General features: G+C 42.8%; 2 protein-coding genes across 2 annotated transcripts; both read right to left on the bottom strand.

Annotated features, from left to right (window-relative positions):
• Window positions 1-622: 622 nt before the first annotated feature.
• On the bottom strand, window positions 623-5173 carry LOC109891257 (kelch repeat and BTB domain-containing protein 12-like). The gene is made up of 6 exons (XM_020483660.2): window positions 5008-5173; window positions 3411-4590; window positions 2696-2966; window positions 2193-2343; window positions 1760-1957; window positions 623-1318 (listed from the first exon to the last, which is right to left on the bottom strand). Exons 2-6 carry the CDS (start codon window positions 4487-4489, stop codon window positions 1149-1151), a joined length of 1869 nt encoding a protein of 622 aa, XP_020339249.1. The 5' UTR covers window positions 4490-4590; window positions 5008-5173; the 3' UTR covers window positions 623-1148.
• A 2608-nt stretch (window positions 5174-7781) lies between these two features.
• On the bottom strand, window positions 7782-17696 carry LOC109891256 (transmembrane prolyl 4-hydroxylase). Its single transcript, XM_020483659.2, has 9 exons — window positions 16679-17696; window positions 16413-16494; window positions 16030-16220; window positions 15038-15134; window positions 13375-13537; window positions 12092-12277; window positions 11709-11799; window positions 9284-9407; window positions 7782-8990 (listed from the first exon to the last, which is right to left on the bottom strand). The coding sequence occupies exons 1-9, from the start codon at window positions 17021-17023 to the stop codon at window positions 8761-8763; spliced, it is 1509 nt and encodes a 502-aa protein (XP_020339248.1). The 5' UTR covers window positions 17024-17696; the 3' UTR covers window positions 7782-8760.
• Window positions 17697-19977: the final 2281 nt, after the last annotated feature.

Below are 19977 nucleotides of genomic sequence, written 5' to 3'. Positions count from 1 at the left end.
GGACACTAGAGAAGCTTTAACCAAGTTTAATCATTCCCAAAGGTTCTGTACAGCTGTAATCAGACAGCAAAACATTTCAGACATCACAGTTATATACCTGTACATCCTAATTAAGACTCTCCTCCTCTCCATCCTTAGTTTATGTCCAAGAGAAAGAAGGTAAACAGATACCAACCCTGATTACTCCTTTAAGGGGAACTGACCTCTACCCTCACCTCCTAATCCACAACCCCTCCTTCACCTAATCCACAGATATCCATCTGTCTTCCCTATATCAACACATCGCTCTCCTCTCCTCCATCAAACACATTCCAAAGCCTTCTGGGTTGCTACAGATTATTTATATTCAAGGCTTCGTCTCTATCATTTATTTAATATCTCAATGTTCAAAGTTTAGCCAATTCCAACAATAGCAAAGGGGGTGAATACATATGCACCCACCACTTTTCAGTTTTAATTAAACATTTTTTTAAAGTTTTAAAGTTGAAAGTTTTTTTTTTCTTCATTTCACTTCACCTATTCGGACTATTTTGTGTATGTCCATTACATGATATCAAAATAAAATTACATTTAAATTACAGGTTGTAATGCAGCAAATTAGGAAAAACGCTAAGGGGGTGAATACTTTTGCAAGGCATTGTATGTAAGCTTTATTTGAATGACAAAAATATAATCTTGAACACAGATGTAAAGAGCAAAAAGCAGTGAATGATTGATTTAAAATCACTAGATTGTGAAGGACCTGTCTATGGTTTATTACAACGAGATACAAAATCACAACAATTATATTTACAAGCTGTGCCATAAAACCCACTAAGGTATGATATTCATTGAAGATAGATACAATGTCTACTTCTAAATGTGCAAATCAGTAGTTCATATACAGTTCAAGACAAGTGCAGAGTTGGATTTTGTGCAGTGCCCCACTCAGGTCAGGGCTTCAAACACTAACTGTAATGTCACGAGAGATCAAATGCGTCTCAATAAACCAACAAGCATCACCAGGAACAGCTGCATTTTTACTCCTGGCCCACAGCATCGGAAAGGTCTTGCTCAATATTATCAGCTCTCAGTTTTCAGAAAAAATCGTTATTGCCCAAGCTGCTCTTAGATAAGAACGGGTCCTTAGACCTTAGGGTGGGTGGGTGTCACTGAGTTACTAGGTCTGCCGGGGGAGACATGAGCTCCCGGGGATTGAGGCTTGCCACCAAGCAGACGTCGTAGGCATCATGCATCAGAACATGGCGGGCCACCATGGTCCAGCGGTTCTCCCATGGGTCTAGTTCCAGGATGTCCTTGATTATGTCCTCATGACAATCTGAGGGACACAGGGATTGGCATAGGCCAGGAATATAATTTTTGTCACTATTAGAATCAGGCATTTTAAAGAGTGGTGTGGCAATCAAATTAAACAGCATTCAGCTACAGTCAACTTGCTTAGGTGTTAAAAGGACAGGTAATCGTTTACTCAAACAAGTCCCACGTGATGTCACAGTTTTACGAACAGTGGAAAGTAAAAAAAGGCACTTGCTGCAGGTGCACGGGAATAATGCGATAACTTCAAAGAAAAGAGAAACCTGCACACTGCTCTTGCTAGTATCACTTAATTTTATTGAAGCTTACGTGTTGGCCTTCAAAGCTTTGGCGAAGGCCAAGAGGCTGACACGTAAGCTTCAGTAAAATTAAGTGATACTAGTAAGAGCAGTGTGTGGGTTTCTCATTTTTTATGAACAGTGGAAAGGAAAGTGGGTTTAGTTACCGGCTCCCTTGTTGTATCCGCACACATACAGCTTGCCCCCCACCACTCCGGCGTTGGAGGCATTGCTGCGTAGGGATAGCTGCGGAGAGGGCATAGTGGGCCCATCTCTCCAGAAGTCTCCATCGGGGTTGTAGATCTCCACAGCATCAAGGCAACGACGGGACTGCCCACGATCTACCCCATCACAGCCGATGCCCCCTGTTAGAACACAACTGGGTTGTTTTTGTGTACTGAGACATTCACTTCTTGTGTTGTCAGGTACTACTTTCAAAAACTATTAAACTGATCTGTCCAAACATATTATTTACGTTGAGGGGAGTTGAGGTGTTTCTCTAGGAGAAGAGACCATCATCGCCATGACCATCATGAAAATAATGAAATCAATCTGCTAATAAACAAACAGCCTATGTGTTGTTTATCTTTTAAATCTCACCCATCACGTAGATTTCCCCATTGAGCGCCACAGCACTACAGCGGTACTTAGAGTGCTTCATGGGACCCAGCTCTGTCCACTTGTTTGTCTCAGGGTCATACTCCAACAGACGGTTGCTCAAGCGGTCTGGCTCGTCATCCATCCGCCAGGACTGCCATGGGGAGTGACAGGACAGGTGCAGAGTTTAGAGAAGGAGGAGGGGATAGAGAGCAGGCTCACAGTCACACACTGACACAGATAGTGTGTCTCTCTGCTCTCAAGGCCTCACAGCCTCAAGCATAGTGTGTACATGAGTGAGAGTGAGGGACTCCAAAAATACATGGATGTTGTGAGACTGAATTAAACAAATGTGAAATGCCCCTTGGCCTACCTGCCCGTACATTGCACACACGCAGACACAGATGCACACACACACAAACACACAAACAAAAACATAATACAGAGTAGCATTGACTGACTATTCATCTTACTGTATATCAAACCCCTTCTCTTTAGTCCATTACCTGTGGAGTTCGACCCCCGAGCACGTAGAGACGGTCCTTCAGACGCACCACGCTATGATAGGCCAGTGGCATGGGTAGCGGGGCGGCACTACGCCAGGGCCCACCCTGCAGGGACCAGCGTTCCACACAGTTGGTGATGAGGTACTGGTTCTTCAGCTTCATCTGGCCTCCCAGCAGGTAAATAGTATCACCCAGCGCCCCCAGTGCATATGAGTCTCGGTATTCAGCTGAGCTCAGGTGTTCCCAGGTCCCCTGGGCCTCCACCCTGTACCTGAGGAGGACAACACAGACAAGTCAGGGACAGGGGTTTTAGTCAGACTCTAGCATGCTAAAATAAACACAGGGGTGCTGACCATCATTATCACCTGACCACACATTCTACCTGTCTACATGTAGCAGTCTAAAGTGTCCCCACTTGCACCAGAGAATGTCTAGCTTTCACGTGGCACAGACTGGTAAGAAGCTTCAGGAGGGCGGTCACGTGTGCTAGCAAGGCAGAAGCCCTGGGTTCAAGCCTCGTGTGAGCCGAATCAGGAGGAAGTGGTACTCCCTAAGCAAGCAGAGTGACGTTGTTTACATACACACACTACCTGGCCACAGCACCTTAACAGTATGCCACTGACTGTCACTCTCATCACTGACCAATAGGTTTATTACTGCTGATGATCTCATTCAAACACACAAAGCTCATGATACCGTTCTTCCAGATTCCTACCTGAATAGCTCCACATTCCTGTCTGTTTGCCTGGCCATTTTCCTCACCCCTGCTTCCCCAGCCACCACAATCTCATTGCCCTCGGTGACGACCCCGGCACACACGACTCCCAGAACATCTCCGTAGCGCGGGGATGTGATGTAGTAGGTCCGGCCCGTGGAGGGGGCATAGCAGAAGCTGCGTTCTGAATAATTTCCATACCGCGATCGGATCCCTCCGCCCTCGTTGCCGATGCAGAGTAGCAGATCTGTGGTCTCCATCCCATATCGGAGCTTCAGTTTCCTGGGAGCAACTGCAGGGTGCATCCCAGTGGCCTCCAGAGCCTCCTCCATCATCTCCAGACACTCTGCATCTGCCAGAAGGGACATATTCCTCTTCATGGCCTCCTTCAGGTAGTCAGGGGCCACCAGGGTGAGGCGCACCTTCCTCAAGAGCTCAGCCAGGTGTCTACTCCGCCCGTACTCCACCCCGTCTCCTTGAGTGTCCTGTCTGACCCAGCGCAGCACCACATCCAGGATGGTCTCCTCCCGTGACACGTTGAGGTCGTCGGAGCTCAGCAGCGCCCCCAGTTTATGGGCCTCTAGTTCTAGAATCTCCTCGCTCATACACACCTGAACGAAGTGCGTCCGTAGGTATCTCTGGGCATGGTCGGCTAGCTCCTCGGCTCCAAGGTCGCGGGCATAGTAGTACACCCCGAGGCAGTTGGAAGCGTCCATGTTCTCCCTCATGTGACTCTGGCAGCGGTTGAATACCTCGTCCATCTGTAGAAGGAAGGCGGCAACGGACACCCCCTGTACATTGGCGTTGTTGAGTGGGAGCTCAGAACAGTACATGTAGTTCAACAATAGACCCAGGCTATCGGCTGGGGTGTCACGCAGAAATACTTCCCTATTACTGCACTCCCGCAGGCCACAGGTGAACATGACCCGGAAGTAAGGGCTGAAGGCTGAGAGGACCACGCGATGGCAGGGGAAGCTGATGTCCTCAGCCACCAGCACCACATCTGTCAGCTTCTCTGTCTCCCTCATCTTCCTCAGCTGGTCCAGAAGACCCAGACTATGTTTAGCTCTCAGATCCATTTGGATCTAATGTCTATTCAACAGTAATAACTTAACTTAGAAAATAATTACGAAAAATGTAAATAGATTTAAATAAATATCAAAACAAGGAGGTTCTTTATCTGAAAGTATAGAAAGAAAGAAACACAAGTTCAATGTTGATATGATTGTTTACATTTATGTTGAGTAGAGTTTTGTAATCTAAGTCATTTTGTGAATATTTGATAGTTAAAAATACATTCCTTATCTTCAAATTTGTAGTTCTGACCTCGTCAATATAAATCAGTAAGTGTGACCAACATTTCTTACTGGAATTCCAATTTCCCATATTGACACATACACCACAGCATAACAGAACAGCAACTAAAGCATGTCCATGCCCTGCTTGCCTCTGTGAAACCAGGGATCCATGTTAAACACTAATCAGTATCATCTCCCACCATGCATTATGCTACTAAAGTCTTACGCCCTTTAGTCTTATTGGAGATTATTTTGCCCTTTGATCACACAGTAGTCAAGCCTATTTCATCCTGTCCTACCGGTCAGTGGGAATCCTCTTATTCCAGTAGACCATCAGGTTCCTCAGTCAGCCAGGCTGCAGGCGTTGTTGTTAATGTAGCTGAATGCACCAGGAAGAGTGGTCAGAGAGACAGGGGGCCAAGCTATCCTCTCTGAAACCCAGCACTGTTTACCTTCCCCTTCTCTCGCTTCCCTGCCTGAATGCCCTGTCCTTCTGAGCTGAGCAACACACCTTAAAATAGACTATGATATGGCCAATGGAACGGCAACTGGGTCAGAGAGGCAGCAGGAATATAGGGGCGAGGGGCACATTTTGTTTTTATATGGAATAATGTCAGGAGACTCACATATGATAATGTTGTGTCATGTTGAGCAATGGTCTATTAGAATTTCACAAGTAAAATATAACCCGATTGCTATTCATTGCTATCGCTATATTTTTTTGGGGGGGAAGGTGTAGGCTTACGATCACGTGTAGGCTTATGTATCTGTGGATTAACCATATATTGTACTGTAGATTAACCATATAGTGTACTGTAGATTAACCATATTCTGTACTGTAGATTAACCATATACTGTACTGTAGATTAACCATATTCTGTACTGTAGATTAACCATATTCTGTACTGTAGATTAACCATATACTGTACTGTAGATTAACCATATACTGTACGGTAGATGAAATATATACCGTACTGTAGATTAACTACTGTACTATAGATGAACCTGTCTTCCTATAAAAAAATACTTTAAAGCACTACTATATATATTTTTGACATCTTTTACTTTTACTCCACTACATTCCTAAAGAAAATAATGTACTTTTTACTCCATACATTTTGCTGACACCCAAAAGGTACATTTCGCATGCTTAGCAGGACAGGAAAATGGTCCAGTTCACGCACTTATCAAGATAACATCCCTGGTCCTCCCTACTGCCTCTGATCTGACAGACTCACTAAACACAAATGTTTCCTTTGTAAATTATGTCTGAGTGTAAATAAAAAAAAACATACTTTACTTTTGATACTTAAGTATATTTAAAACCAAATACTTTTAGACTTATATTCAAGTAGTCTTTTACTGGGTGACTTTCAACACCCCCCCCCCCCTCCAGATGCACTGTACGCAGGCTGAAAGGTAGTGTGATGGGCTGTCTGCCTGTACTCTACTAGCTGCCCTGGTACACTGTCTGGGACTATGGCATGCCAGACCTCATCTCTGGCATCAGTGTGGGTATCATGCACTTGCCACAAGGTACAGTAAGACCACAACCCCATGGGTAAACCACAAAAACACTGTTACACTAAAAAACAACATGTCTTTCAATGGTCGTAATCTTAACGACATACACTTCATGTGGACGGCTACAAAACAGAACATTTCATATATATTATTCAAGTTATAAAAGAATGAGAGGAAAATTAATAGTTGAATGTTTTTTGAACAGCGCTGGTATGGCATGTGCATTGCTGGCCTCCTGCATTGGTCTACTTCTTCTTTGGAATGTCCAGACATATTTCCATAGGCAAGTGGACAGAAGTATGTACCAGTTGTCTGGGAATGGTTGATAAAGACTAGGATTAACACTCTCAGTCAGCCCAATTCTTTATGTGTATACAATGTACATACACAGGTGTCGTTATGTTGTGTGCAGGTGCAGGTGTGTTTGCAGTGCTCAGTGTCATGGTTGGAAGTGAGACAGAGAGGTTGGCTCCAGACAAAAACTTCCTGGTCACGATGAATAGGACTAACCTGACTGAGGTGAGCATCTTTGCTAGGGATGCCTACAAATCAAGTCACATTTTATTAGTTAGATGCGTCGAATGCAACAGTGAAATGCTTACTTTCGAGCCCCTAACTAACAATGCAGATTTAAAAAATACAGATAAGAAATAAAAGTAACAAATAATTAAAGAGCAGCGGACCTCTACTCTTGCTGGTATCCGTTGATTCTTATTACTGATCCCTGCTGGGTCATGGTTGAGATGTTTCTACAACTTGACTGGAGTCCACCTGTGGTAAATTAAATTGATTGGACATGATTTGGAAAGGCACACACCTGTCTATATAACTCATACTCTTACTATCCAGCATCTGTAGTGGAGCAGTTCATAGCTGGGAGTGTTCTTCTGAGTCCATCACTAAAGGACATCTGTTTGCTCCAGTCCATGATGTTGATGTTCTCTGCCTTGGCCACCAGAGAACATCAACGCCGAGCTGTGAGTATTCACTGATGAGAGACATGCATATCTGCATGCCAAAACACATACAATACAATCATTCAGTACAGGTAAATGGAAAATACAATATGGAAGACTCTGTAAATATTAACCATGTCTGTAAATGTCATTGCAGGAGATGCAGTGCAACACCAAACTCTGAGGAGGCTTACCCGAAGTCTGACATTCTGCATATTTCTTATATACTTTCTGTTATGGGGGTGGGCCCCTACCTGTTTGAAAAGTTACTGTAAATTGGGAATATAGTATACAGGTATATACTGTGTATATGGTAGTTCTAATGTAGTCATGCATTTCTTGCAGCGAGGTCAGTGTATGAAACCTCAATGTATCAACATAAAAAAAAAAGAGCTTAATAATTAATGAAATACCTACAAAAAGTGGAAGGTACAGTAAACCCCTACAATGTCCAAATAATATCCTCCCCCGAACAAGAGCAACAGAGCAGGGGGACTAGTTGCCAAATATGGATATGCTTCTGCCAGGGTTTTGTCAGAAACAGCTTTGGCAATGGGCCTTACTCGACTCCACTGAAATTAGAGAAATAACTATTACTCAAAACCTAAAGTATACTTTATTTGGAGCAGAGGAAAGTGATTCAGTGCATTTTGGAACAAACACGAAACAAGGTAAACAACACAACATGGAACAAAGTGAACAATATGGAATAAATAAATAATGCTTTAAAAATACATATAAATCCAATACCTGAAGTAGATTGAGAAGTACTAGAATCAAGTGACAGAATGAAAATAATTTCCCCCATACATAAAACATTGATAATAAATAAATAAAACAATCTGTGCAACGTTTAAATAACAGTTAACATGCTTCATCACATCTGAAGATGGGGAGGGGTCTTTGGGTGATGGCAGACAACGTCATCACCCAAAGATACAGGAGATCAGAGCAGACACCATCTAAAGTCATCACTCTAGTCTATGTTAAACATGACACTGTCAAAACCTGCACAAAGCCTAATGTAACAGCTCATACGAATGCACGTACATGCAAATAGTAGCATGATTGACCCTCTGCAATATGTGTATCAGAATGACAGTCTCACTCACTGAAAATCTAACATGAATGTTTTGTGACACACAGAAGGGAGGTAAAATTGTGCATACATATAATGTAAACAAGGTTTGGAATTACACATGAATTCAACAAACAGTGAACAAACAAGGAAATCAGAAAATTCAATTTTTTTTTCCCCCTCTCACAGTTGCATAAATCCTAAGTGACCACAGTCCCTGAATATCAAATATCTCTTCATACTGGCCAGAAGTGTCGTCATGGGAGATTGTGAACAGCAGGACAGAGTCAAGTTAGGTTGGGGCGTGGGGTGGTGGTGGGGTAGCTTTGGGCTGAAGAAGAGGGGTGGACGAGGTCTATGCCCACAAACTACAATGTCTGAACAAATATTTGAACCACCCATCTTTGGGACCAGCTTTCAAAGTTGGAACTAGTGTAATTAGTGGACTTAAGGGGAGGTTATTGTTTTTTGGTTTCTAGGCTACAGCAGTACAGCTACAGTTCCCGATGGGAGTCAGCAGTGTGCAGTTGTTCAGGGCTGGGCTGAGACTGCTCCCCCTCGTCCTCTGCGTCCTCCTCCCCCTGCTGTGACACCAGCTGCTGGTAGCGAGCCTGGCGCTGGTAGTCCGGGTCGATGTTGATCCAGTTATTGGCCACCCACTTAGTCCCGCGGGTGACCACACAGCCGCCATGCAGAGAGTACTCATCCTGCTCCCCCACCCAGCCTGTGGGTAACAGAGAGCAGTTCATATGTGCATTCAAAAGCAGCTTTGATAACAGAATAACTGATAACTGCCATGTGGACTAGTAGGAGTATTCTTTTTCAATGAGTTTCTAAAACAGTGGGCATAACCTTCATCAAAACTACACATGCTTCAGTTTTTAAATAAGGACCTGAACAGCAGTGATAGAATGAAATGGGGTAAATTGCTGTGTACAATAAGTTGTGTGTCCTGTCTGATGGGCCGTAATTAAGCTGTAGTAGTGTGTACATTGAAGGGTCATACTATGTCTGTACCTTGTCCATCAGAGAGGTAATTGTACCATAACACAGCTGTCCCTTTAGTAGGGTTCACCCTCAGGTTGCTCTTATCACAGTTCTTCCTCGTGTCCATAAGATCCACATCGTTCTGAATCAGAGACTGAAAACACAAACATACGCACCAGGGCTTGACATTAACGTTTTTTGCCATTTGCCAAAATCTCAAGTCACTTGTCCCAAGATAATACATGGTCTAACACAATTTGTACATCACTGTATGATGCAAGGAACCACTTTACAAAATAAAATGCATTGCTATCCATTTTACCATAGAGAAAGACAAAACAAAAAAACTCTGCCTATTGGCTGCCATGCATATTCAAGCCTGTCTCAAAATACAACAATGCCACTTTAAGGCTCTCCTGGAGGATGGTTGGCCACCCTTGGTAGCCTATAAAATATTGGGTAACACTATACTTGTCACCCAATGTCATAACACGGCATAACACATTCATAACCATGTCATAACAGCTGACATAACATGGTCATAACACTGTCATGAGCCATATATTTATTGTTACATATATTGCGTTATTTTATGGCTGGTTATATCACCTACATAAGAGTGTCAAAACCCACATTTATTCAAAAAACGATTCATTACAACAACAAAGGATTTAAGAAAAGGGAAATAACAACAATCTTTTTTTGAATATATGTGGGTTGACACTCTTGTGTAGGTGTCATAAGCAGCCATAAAATAATGCAATATGTCACAACAGGTGTAAATATATGGGTCATGACAGTTATGTCCATGTTATGACAAGTTGACAGTTGTTATGACATGGTTATGACCCTGGGTGTCAAGTAAAACGTTTGACCAAATATTGCAAAAATACAGTGACCAACTACTTTCTCTTTATAAAATAATTCCCTCCAGAGTTCTAAATTATGGGTGTCCCATCGTCCCTGTGACAATAAAAAAAATATGTCTATGATTCAAAACAGACTCGGGGACGACAGATCCCAAATTCATACAACCACTGCACATAAAAAATATTTAAAAAGCAATGAGGCTGATGGATCAGACCATTTAGCTTAAAATGTTGATAACATTTTATTTCTTCATATTATACCCCCAACAACGCGCACATGGCTGTAGGTTATGCGTGAATGTTCCAAAATGCAATTAGCGGGAAAACACTGTCCCCAAAAGCGCATCAAATGTGCGAGCTGTTTAATTTGACAGAGATTAAAATATCCGTTAGAAACGAAGAAAGGGGAGATCTAAAGATCCATCAACTAGCATGGGTTACTAATATGACTAAGATTATGCCTTCGGCTGCTGGACAATACAATAAAGTTGATTTGAAAACCAATAGAACATGAGAAGAATGCTAGGATATTAAGTGTTTATAAAATAATTCTTTCAGCATTTCTACAATGGTATTTTGGCTAGCCTACTTTGAAACAAGTTAAGACATGCTTCATGAAATTACATAAAATGTCCAGGTTTTAAACAATTAAGTTTATGGTTAAATAGTTTCAAAATGTTCCTCAGCTCAGATTCAAGATGGGTGATGTGCGGTGCACAACAGGCACTGTCCTTCACTCTCCGGTCTTTTTACTATTTGATCTGAACAAACAGAGCCTCGTGTTTTTCAACAGAATCAAGCCTTTAAACGTTAATAATCCTTCATTAGACTATATTTGTCACACATGACTGGTGTTTAGCCAATATTTATATTTTTGTAATTAAAAGTATCATTAAAGCATCGGGTTGGACATGAGACTCTAGCCAATATGTATGTCACCTACACTTTGACATGTAGGGTTTTTTATTTATGTACATGAAAAAGAGATTTGAATATTATCCCAATGTTGGCCTCTCTGATCCAATTCTGATTAAAGTAATTAGGGCGCCAGGTAGCCTAGTGGTTAGAGTGTTGGGCCAGTAACCCGAAAGGTTGCTAGATCGAATCCCCGAGCTGACAAGGTAGAAATCTGTCGTTCAGCCCCTGAACAAGGCAGTTAACCTACTGTTCCTAGGCCGTCATTGTAAATAAGATTGTGTTCTTAACTGACTTGCCTGGTTAAATAACATAAACAAATATTTTTTTTAATTGTTTGATATTGTGATTTTTAAATTTGATTTTTTAACTTGTTCAGGACAAGAGGACAAGCCCTACACACATAATCACTCATTAATACCATTGACAAGTTTACAATTGGCTCATTCATCCCCCTCCTCTCCCCTGTAACTATTCCCCAGGTCGTTGCTGCAAATGAGAATGTGTTCTCAGTCAACTTACCTGGTAAAATAACAGATAAATTAAAATTAAAATTGACAAAAACATAGAGATACACATACAGCTGTACCTATACACAGACAAACACGCAATATAGAAATTATATAAACATACAAGAACCCACACACAGACACACAGAGTAAATAACGCACCACTTCCTCATATGTCCTGTTGTCTGCCACAGGGAACGCGGTCTCCCCACCCCCCTCAACAGAGTTTAGGTAGAAGAGAACTGTGATGTACCTGGGTGTGCAACACACATTTAATACACACACAGACCAACAACACCATAGATATGTAAGCCTTAGTCACAAACTGATATATTTACATGCGCTAAGTTACAAAGCCATACACCACATAGTTTACCACAAACACATCCACCTAACGTTCACAGACTTTACAGTACATTATCACACAATAACTCCACCTAACCATCTTAACCCAAAGGACATCTAACCAGAATTATGAATATACAGTATTATTAAAACAAAGCCAAGATCAAGGCGTTGGCTGACTCAACACAGCTCTCTCTCACCTGCAGGAGGTCTCGAAGGGTGTGGAGGTGTTGGCAGCGAGGCGTGTGTGTGTGCAGGCTGTCTCAGGGTAGACAGGGCCGCTGTCGTGGTGGGCGTGGTAGTGACCACCCTGCTCATAACGCACCACCTGGAGTGGCTCACTCAGATCCACCAACGCAGAGGGCAGCCGGGTCAGACGGGTCACCCTAGGGAGGAGAGACAGAAGAGAAAAGAGAGCGAAAGGGACAAAAATCCTTAACATCAGATTCCGATAACCTTGGCCATGGTGTTTATTCTAACTGTTTTTATTCATGTGTTCAAACATATACTGAACAAAACTATAAACACAACATGTAAAGTGTTGGTCCCATTTTTCACAAGCTGAAATAAAAGTTCCCAGAAATGTGCCATACGCACAAAAAGCTTATTTCTCTCAAAGGTTTTGCACAGATTTGTTTACATCCCTGCTAGTGAGCATTTCTCCTTTGCCAAGATAATCCATCCACCTGGCAGGGTGGCATATCAAGAAGCGGATTAAACAGAATTATCATTACATAGGTGTACCTTGTGCTGGGAACAATAAAAAGCCACTCTTAAACGTGCAGTTTAGTCACACAACACATGCCACATGTCTCAATTTTGAGGGAGCGCGCAATTGGCATGCTGACTGCAGGAATGTCCACTAGAGATGTTGCCAGAGAATTTTATGTTCCTTTCTCTACCATAAGCAGTCTCCAAAGTTGTTTTAGGGAATTTGGCAGTACATGCAACAGGCCTCAAAACAGCAGACCACGTGTAACCACACCAGCCCAGGACCTCCACATCTGGCATCTTCACCTGCGGGATCTTCTGAGACCAGCCACAAAACTTATTCTGAATGACTGGGCCTGGCTCCTCAGTGGGTGGACCTGGCTCCCAAGTGGGTAGGCCTAGGGGCTGCACCCCTGCCCAGTCATGTGTAATCCATATATTAGGGCCTAATGAATGTATTTAAATTGGCTGATTTCCTTATATTATATCAGTAAAATCATTGAAATTGTTGCATTTATATTTTTGTTCAGTATTCCTGGCTTTAAAAAAAGAAGATAAAAAAATCCTCTATCCCAGTGTTATCTATACACATGCAATGGGAACAATATCAGTAAAATCCCACTACTCTTTTCATACAAAACTATACATCATTAAAACATTTGGAATAGTAACGTAATAGAGGGAATAGGAGAGAGAGAGGAGAGATAGAGAGACCAGTGCAGAGGCGAGACTACGAGGCCAAGACAACATTTGACAGTGATGCTCTCCTCACCTCTTCTTGAGGTCTCGGAGTACCTGATGTGCCCCCTTTCCCTGGTACAGCCAGGTGTGTCTGCTGTTCCTGACCAGCTGGGTGCTCTTCACCCCGCGCTGCTGCAAGAACCGCTGGAACGCATTACTGTCCAGGCTCCTGAACTCCTCCAGGCTCAGCAGGCCTAATGCAGACACACACAGACAGATTGACAGGGGTCACAGACACACAGGGGTCAGATAGCTATCACAAAGACAGGGGTCACTTAGCTACAGATACAATTGAAGTCGGGGGTTTACACACACTGAGGTTGGAGTCATTAAAACTCGTTTTTCAACCACTCCACAAATGTATTGTTTACAAAACTATAGTTTTGGCAAGTCGGTTAGGACATCTACTTTGTGCATGACACAAGTAATTTATTCAACAATTGTTTACAGACAGATTATTTTACTTATAATTCACAATTCCAGTGGGTCAGAAGTTTACATACACTAAGTTGACTGTGCCTTTTAACAGCTTGGAAAATTCCATAAAATGATGTAATGGCTTTAGAAGCTTCTGATAGGCTTATTTACATAATTTGAGTAACTTGGAGTTGTACCTGTGGATGTACTTCAAGGCCTACCTTCAAACGCAGTGCCTCTTTGCTTGACATCATGGGAAAATCAAAAGAAATCAGCCATGACACAAGTCTGGTTCATCCCAATTGGGAGCAATTTCCAAATGCCTGAAGGTACCATGTTCATCTGTACAAACAATAGTACACAAGTATAAACACCATGGGTCCACGCAGCCGTCATACCGCTCAGGAAGGAGACGCGTTCTGTCTCCTAGAGATGAACATACTTTGATGCAAAAAGTGCAAATCAATACCAGAACAACAGCAAAGGACCTTGTGAAGATGCTGGAGGAAACAGGTACATAAGTATCTATATCCACAGTAAAAACAAGTGCTATATCGTCATAACCTGAACGGCTGCTCAGCAAGGAAGCAGCCACTGCTCCAAAACCGCCATAAAAAAAGCCAGACTGTGTTTTGTAACTACACATGGGGACAAATATCGTACTTTTTGGAGAAATGTCCTCTGGTCTGATGAAACAAAAATAGAACCGCTTGGCCATAATGACCATCGTTATGTTTGGAGGAAAAAGGGGGAGGCTTGTCGAAGAACATCATCCCAACCGTGAAGCACGGGGTGGCAGCCTCATGTTGTGGGGGTGACCCAAGTTAAACAATTTAAAGGCAATGCTACCAAATACTAATTGAGTGTATGTAAACTTATGACCCTCTGGGAATGTGATGAAAGAAATAAAAGCTGAAATAAATCATCCTCTAGTATTATTCTGACATTTCACATTCTTAAAATAAAGTGGTGATCCTAACTGACCTAAGACAGGGAATTTTTTTCCTGAATTAAATGTCAGGAATTGTGAAAAACTGAGTTTAAATGTATTTGGCTAAGTTGTATGTAAACTTCTGACTTCAACTGTATACCTATATGATAAGCCTGACATTGTCCCTGTGCAAAGAATACTACTTTTTATTTTCATGCTTGTTCCCTGGAACTGGTTTTCAATTTGACTTGGTGTCAGAGACGGATTATAGTGGATGTATTCTGTTGGTGTTATGGATTAGTTAGCCCTGTATGCTGAGGCCTTGCTGAGAATGACAGTGCCTTACCGTTACCATCAGGGTCAGCCTTCAGTCCAGCATAGATCTCTCTCAGATTCTCTGGTGTCAGCCAGATCCCATCCCTCACTCGTGAATGGGTCAATATCTGTAGAAGGCCCAGGAAACACATATATAAAATGTTTAAAAAAAATGTAAAAAAGCACACATTACACAGACATATAGACGATAATACAATACATCTTTATTGATCCATTATAAAGGAACAAAATACATTGATATTTTGCTGCCACAGTACCCAGCCCCACCACCCAGTGGCCTTGTGGTTTGAGTGTCTGCCCTGAGATTGGAAAGTTGGGACTTCAATCCAAACACTGTAAAAATTGGGACCCGATGAGTCTCTGCTTGGCACTCAGCATTAAGGACATAGAATGTGGGTGAGGCCCTGCGATAGACTAGTGTCCTGTCCAGGGGGTGTACTTGTACATCAAGCTGCCTCACGCTAGAGAAACAGGAGATAGGAACCTGCTCCTATGATCTAGTCCAGCTCGCACAAACCAAGACTTGTGCAAGTGTAACAGTATAACTTTAGACCGTCCCCTCGCCCATACCCGGGCGTGAACCAGGGACCCTCTGCACACATCAACAACTGACACCCACAAAGCATCGTTACTCATCGCTCCACAATAGCCGCGGCCCTTGTAGTAGTAGTTCCCCTTGCTCTGCAAGGGCCGCGGCTTTTGTGGATCGATGGGTAACGATGCTTTGTGGGTGACTGTTGTTGATGTGTGCAGAGGGTCCCTGGTTCACCCGGGGACCCTCTGCACAAAGTTATACTGTTACATTGATGCTGTTGACCCGGATCACTTGCTCTGAGACCTTGCAGAGCAAGGGGAACTACTACTTCAAGGTCTCAGAGCAAGTGACGTCACCGATTGAAACGCTATTTAGCGCGAACCACCGCTAACTAAGCTAGCCGTTTCACATCCGTTACACCAGGTTACTTACTTCACTCATAGACACACGTCTGCTTGCCCACCCACCTCCTGGAGTTGGAGCTGTCCGTCCTGATTGAGGTCCAGCAGGTTGAAAATCTCATCAGGGCTAAGGTTGAGCTGCTCTGTCAGCTCCTCCTGTCCTTCAGGCACCATCACCTGGCTCTCCATCAGGCCCTTCAGCTGGGCCAGCTGCACCACCACACGACACTCCTCCTCAGACAGGAACCCTGGGATCTCTGGAGAGACAGATACACACACAGCACACACACGCGTAGGTGTTCACACACACACACACACACGCAAATGCACGCACAAACACACACACATTCAACTTCAACGTAAACAGAGAACCTTTGAGAGCAATGACAGCAGACACTAACTCCGTGAAGAGGGCTGAGCAGAGCAGAAGTTTAGTAGCGAGCTCTCACCAAACAGTAGGGGCTTCAGGCTCAGGGTCCGCATCTCATGCACTTTGTCTGGCACCAGTGACACCTTCTGGACATGGCCCACCTGAGAGACAACACTGTGACTATAACTTTATGCCTTCAAGATTACATGGAACGCACCATTCATATTGAAGTAGAATAGCACAACTGACACTAGCCCAGCGCTGAAGCTTATTATACACCTACTTTCTGCAAGGTTGAGCTCTGGGCTAAACAGACACAGAATTACACGGGCATCCTTATCTCACCCGTATGCCCTCTAGGCGTGGAAGGTACATGTCCCGCTGAAAGCCAGAATATGACGGTTGCTGATGGGACTCGGGGGGCTTGTGATGATTGCTTCCCCCGCTTGCCTGATCCCTGTTCTGGGTGGCCAGTACGTCTCCTGGGCCGTTGTTGTAGTGCACGTATAGGAGTAGCACAATGACATTGATGATGTATACATGGAAAAAGACCATCACCACCATGAAGTAGGAACGGGAGCATATGCTGCTCTTCTGCAAAGGGACCCGCTCTCGTGGCATAGGGGGTAGGGTTGGTAATGGCAGGGTTTCATGTTCATCACCGTCGTCGCAACACTGTGGTTCAATCATCTTTGACCTGATATGATTACGGACCCTAAGCTTATCACTGGTTTGTTGTTCTGATTACATTTGTGGCTCTAACGAGAAAGACATGTCATTGAATTGATGTTGTAAACAATGGAGTCAGTTCTCCTCTGGTAGGCTAGGTCATAAAAGTTACCGCATCAGTGCACAATCCATACTGTCCCGACTCAATCACCATATCTTGCCAGTCATAATAACCATTCTCTGTTATGGTACCTGTCAACTAGCTAGTTTATGTTATTATTTTCTCTAAATATAAGCGACGAAACATGTGAAGTTTTGTGGTTCTTTAGGTTGAAATCACAGCAACGTTAGTTCTAAATCACACTCCCAGCACTGCAGAGGACTTAATCCAGCGTCTTGTTTACGTTGCGATTTCAGCTATCCGTGTTGCGTACTTCTAAAAATAGAGGAAAAATAGCCATTTCAAAAGGTGTGCGATATATCCATTCGAAGGTCCTTGGTGCAGTAATCATCTAGTAAAATTGAAAAACGAACAAATATGCGGCCGACCCCGAACTCTCATTCCTGCCACAAATTCCTCTGTGGCGTTTGTTTTCCGGGTGATAATGCGCCACCATTGCCCTGACAATTACTGCAGTAGCTCATCTCGCAGCTACTTCAAACTATCACACTGGCAGGGAGCAAAAGGACAGTAGTGCCCCCTGACGGCTCGAGTCGACACTGCATGCTGATTCCCTTGCGAAAGTAAGTGATTGACAGTGCATTTCCACGTAACACTTGGCTCGGTCTTTCAACCAAATGGTTAATGCACTTTTCAGGTCAGTTCAGATCAGAGTGCAGAGCCGCGCGTGTGCACAGTTGTTGATATTCTTTGCTAGTTTGCAAGTTATTAGCCCAGTTATAGATAAGTATAGGTCAGCAATGGGGAGTTACTGCTTAAAAAAGTAACTCCCTGCACAAAACGTGTAGGCTACACTTCAAACTGTCTTTGAAAAGCCAGGTAAAAATGCTTACGTCTTGATTAAAGGGGCAATGTTGTATTTTGAGACACGCTTGAATATTAGGGATAGCCTACATTGTCTAAATCTCTGTATGGTAATAATAATGAATTGTATTTTGTAAAGGAGTTCTTGCATCATACAACACAATATAATTTACAGTGACCTATTTGGCCTATGGTGTTACAGACCAAGTTTAAAAAATCATGAATTAATGTCAAGCCTTTCATAATGTAAAATGTTTTTAAAAGTCTCATTCAATGTAGTCCTGCACTGAACACAACATATAGGCTGCTGTAGGCTATATTTATTTTACCTTTATTTAACTAGGCAAGTCAGTTAAAGAACAAATTCTTATTTTCGATGACAGCCTAGGAACAGTGGGTTCGTTCTGCCCCTGAACAGGCTGTTAGAGCGTTGGACTAGTAACCGAAAGATTGCAAGTTCAAATCCTCTAGCTGACAAGGTACAAACCTGTTGCCAAGCAAGGGCTTTGGGACAGAGATGCAATATGGCAGTCGTGCCAACATATCTCATCAGCCACCTGGTGGAAGGGACTTTTTGGATCTGAGGCTCTTTGCCCTGTTGCCTCCATCATCCTCCAAATCCAACCAACATCAGCCACCTCAGAGCGCAACTGGTCCTTGTTTGGGAACACACACACCAAAGCACGCAACAGGCTAACCAATACAAGGGTTGAAAATTGGTGGCCATCCTGGCAAATTTAAGGCTTTTTGAGCCTGACAATGAGCCATTTTCAACAAGGTTGGAAAGTGACAGTGAAGATGAGGCCTCAGAGTCTGATGTTCAAGAGGTGGACATTGAGGAGGTCCAGGGAGAAGACATGGAAGACAACCAAAGCTTTAGTTTCCAGACTATAATTTTACAGATGTATGTTGAAAATGTTTTTGGGAGATCCGATGGATCATTGGGGATCATTCAATATCCCCTTTCTTTTGTTGTTCAGTGAAATAATCCTATGTGCATAGTCAACTCATTTAATTATTTTCAATTATGTCTACTTATGATAAGGTAAAAGGTTTCTGTTTCTGTCTCCATATGATATGGTAAATATATCCAATGCAAAAAACATCTACATTTAAATGGTATTAATATTAATTTGCATATATTTCCATTAATTCCCATATATTCCTGTTAATTCCCACAGAAAGTTTCCACCTCTGAGTATTCCACAAAATGTGCTACCCTAGCATTGAGTGACTCAGTCTGTATAAGTGACAGCCAATGTTAAAATTATACCTTCAAGTCATATGGCCAAGGTACAGTTGATGTCGGACTTTTACATACACTTAGGTTGGAATCATTAAAACTTGTTTATCAACCACTCCACAAATGTATTGTTAACAAACAATTTATTTGTTATTTTATTTTTATCTCACCTTTATTTAACCAGGTAGGCAAGTTGAGAACAAGTTCTCATTTACAACTGCGACCTGGCCAAGATAAAGCAAAGCAGTTCGACACATATAACAACACAGAGTTGCTCATGGAGTAAAACAAACATACAGTCAATAACAGTAGAAAAATAAGTCTATATACAATGTGAGCAAATGAGGTGAGATAAGGGAGGTAAAGGCAATAAATAGGCCATGGTGGCAAAGTAAATACAATATAGCAATTAAAACACTGGAATGGTATATTTGACAGTAGATGAGTGTGCAAAGTAGAAATACTGGGGTGCAAAGGAGCAAAGTAAATCAATAAATACAGTAGGGGAAGAGGTAGTTGTTTGGGCTATTTGTAGATGGGTTATGTACAGGTGCAGTGATCTGTGAACTGCTCTGAGAGCTGGTGCTTAAAGATAGTCAGGGAGGTAAGTGTTTCCCTTTTCAGAGATTTTTGTAGTTCGGTCCAGTCATTGGCAGCAGAGAACTGGAAGGAGAGGCGGCCAAAGAAGGAATTGGCTGTAGGGGGGACAAGTGAGATATACCTGCTGGAACGCGTGCTACAGGTGAG

The sequence above is a fragment of the Oncorhynchus kisutch genome, linkage group LG5 (assembly GCF_002021735.2).
Source record: "Oncorhynchus kisutch isolate 150728-3 linkage group LG5, Okis_V2, whole genome shotgun sequence".
Taxonomy (NCBI): Eukaryota; Metazoa; Chordata; class Actinopteri; order Salmoniformes; family Salmonidae; genus Oncorhynchus; species Oncorhynchus kisutch.
Note: the sequence above shows the minus strand (reverse complement) of the source record. Positions and strands in the feature narration are given on the sequence as shown.